This window comes from Mus caroli, chromosome 6 (genome assembly GCF_900094665.2).
Source record: "Mus caroli chromosome 6, CAROLI_EIJ_v1.1, whole genome shotgun sequence".
NCBI classification, from domain to species: domain Eukaryota; kingdom Metazoa; phylum Chordata; class Mammalia; order Rodentia; family Muridae; genus Mus; species Mus caroli.
Window position 1 is genome coordinate 93,127,072 of NC_034575.1, and position 1,390 is coordinate 93,128,461.

Here is a 1,390-nt window from a genome sequence, read left to right on the forward strand (position 1 = left end):
GTGCTCCACTTTGATTTTAGCATTTTTTGAAGAAAAAAAAGGCATGCTAAGAGAGAGACTCTACTATAAAAATTAAGTCATTCCATTTCATTTACTAGTTAGAACGAGTGAACCTAGTCTGTACTATGNAAATCACTATAATAAAATTTTAAAAATTTAACTCAGGTGCAATAAAAGTCTGGAAATAATAACTGGTAAACATTTAAAAATTATTTCTACATCACTATAAAATTATTTACTATTATTGATATACTTTAAGCTTTTCAATAAAAAGTAGACAATGTACAATTTTATTAATAAATAGTGCAAAAGCATCAATGATAACTGTTTAAACATTAATTTTCTTTGAACAGCCATGTCTTGGTTTAAATTTGTGCATACTGGTCTCTGTGGCATTGCAAACAAATACATGAAAATATTTTGTATTTTCATGCACAGGTATGAATCTCTAATACTGTTTACAAATTATCATGGACAAGTTAAATTCTGCAATAATTAATACACACATGGATAGTCACAATTATATGAGTAGTAATGAACAAACTGCCTATGTTTGATATACTCTAGATGTCAGGTTGTGAATATTTAATGTTCTTAAGACATAATTCCTCATTTCCATTCAAGGATACATTTCTATACATGTGGATTTCAAATACACGCTGAGGAATATGCTCTTTGACCACAACAAACTCACACAAAAGACAGTGTTTGTCCTGCTTTAAAGAAGCAACACACTTGTTCATAATCTCTCCTGGAGGCATAGCTTTCCATAGTAATAAAATGAAAATGCTTGCTAGCCCAACCCCAAAGTTCAGTCTTCAAGAGAAACTTATAAAGTTAAAAAAGAGTCAGTCCTTTTTTTTTATATATATGTATATATATAAAAGTCAAATTCTAGCCACACTAATGCTAAAAATGACACCAATTAAATTTCCTTTCTTGGATGTTCCCCTCTGCCTCATCTTCCAGGCTCTTCAATTCCATATCATTTATAAAGTATATTATTTCTATGGATTTTCTATTATGTGCAGATTTATTTTCCTTAAGTAAAATGAAGTTTGAATAGTACAGTCTGTGGTGTGGTGACATCAGCAACAGCCAGTTCTTGTCCATCAACTAGTCCCAGTTCTAAAATAGAAAAGAGTGTCATTAGACCAAGCCAAATAAATGCCTCAACAAAAAGAATAACAGACACATAATGCANAAATTATAGCTTTATAGTTCAGACATGTCTTAACATTTGATTTCTTGGATTTTAAATTATTTTTATTAAAAGAAGCCATCAATTCTACTATTTTTAGAGATATAAATAATTAGAATTTGGTCATATTTAATTATGAATAAATCTAAGTTCAAAGCCAGCCTGGGCTATAAGCAAGTTCAAGGCTAG

At 29.9% G+C, this 1,390-nt stretch overlaps 1 protein-coding gene across 1 annotated transcript in view; it reads right to left on the reverse strand.

Moving 5' to 3' along the window:
* Positions 1 to 260: 260 nt before the first annotated feature.
* Positions 261 to 1,390, reverse strand: part of Uba3 (ubiquitin like modifier activating enzyme 3) — a 21,798-nt gene continuing 20,668 nt past the window's right edge. The window contains exon 15 of the mRNA XM_029478239.1: positions 261 to 1,130. Within this exon, the coding sequence (XP_029334099.1) occupies positions 1,043 to 1,130 (88 nt within the window). The 3' untranslated portion in view covers positions 261 to 1,042. The remainder of the gene's footprint in view (positions 1,131 to 1,390) is intronic.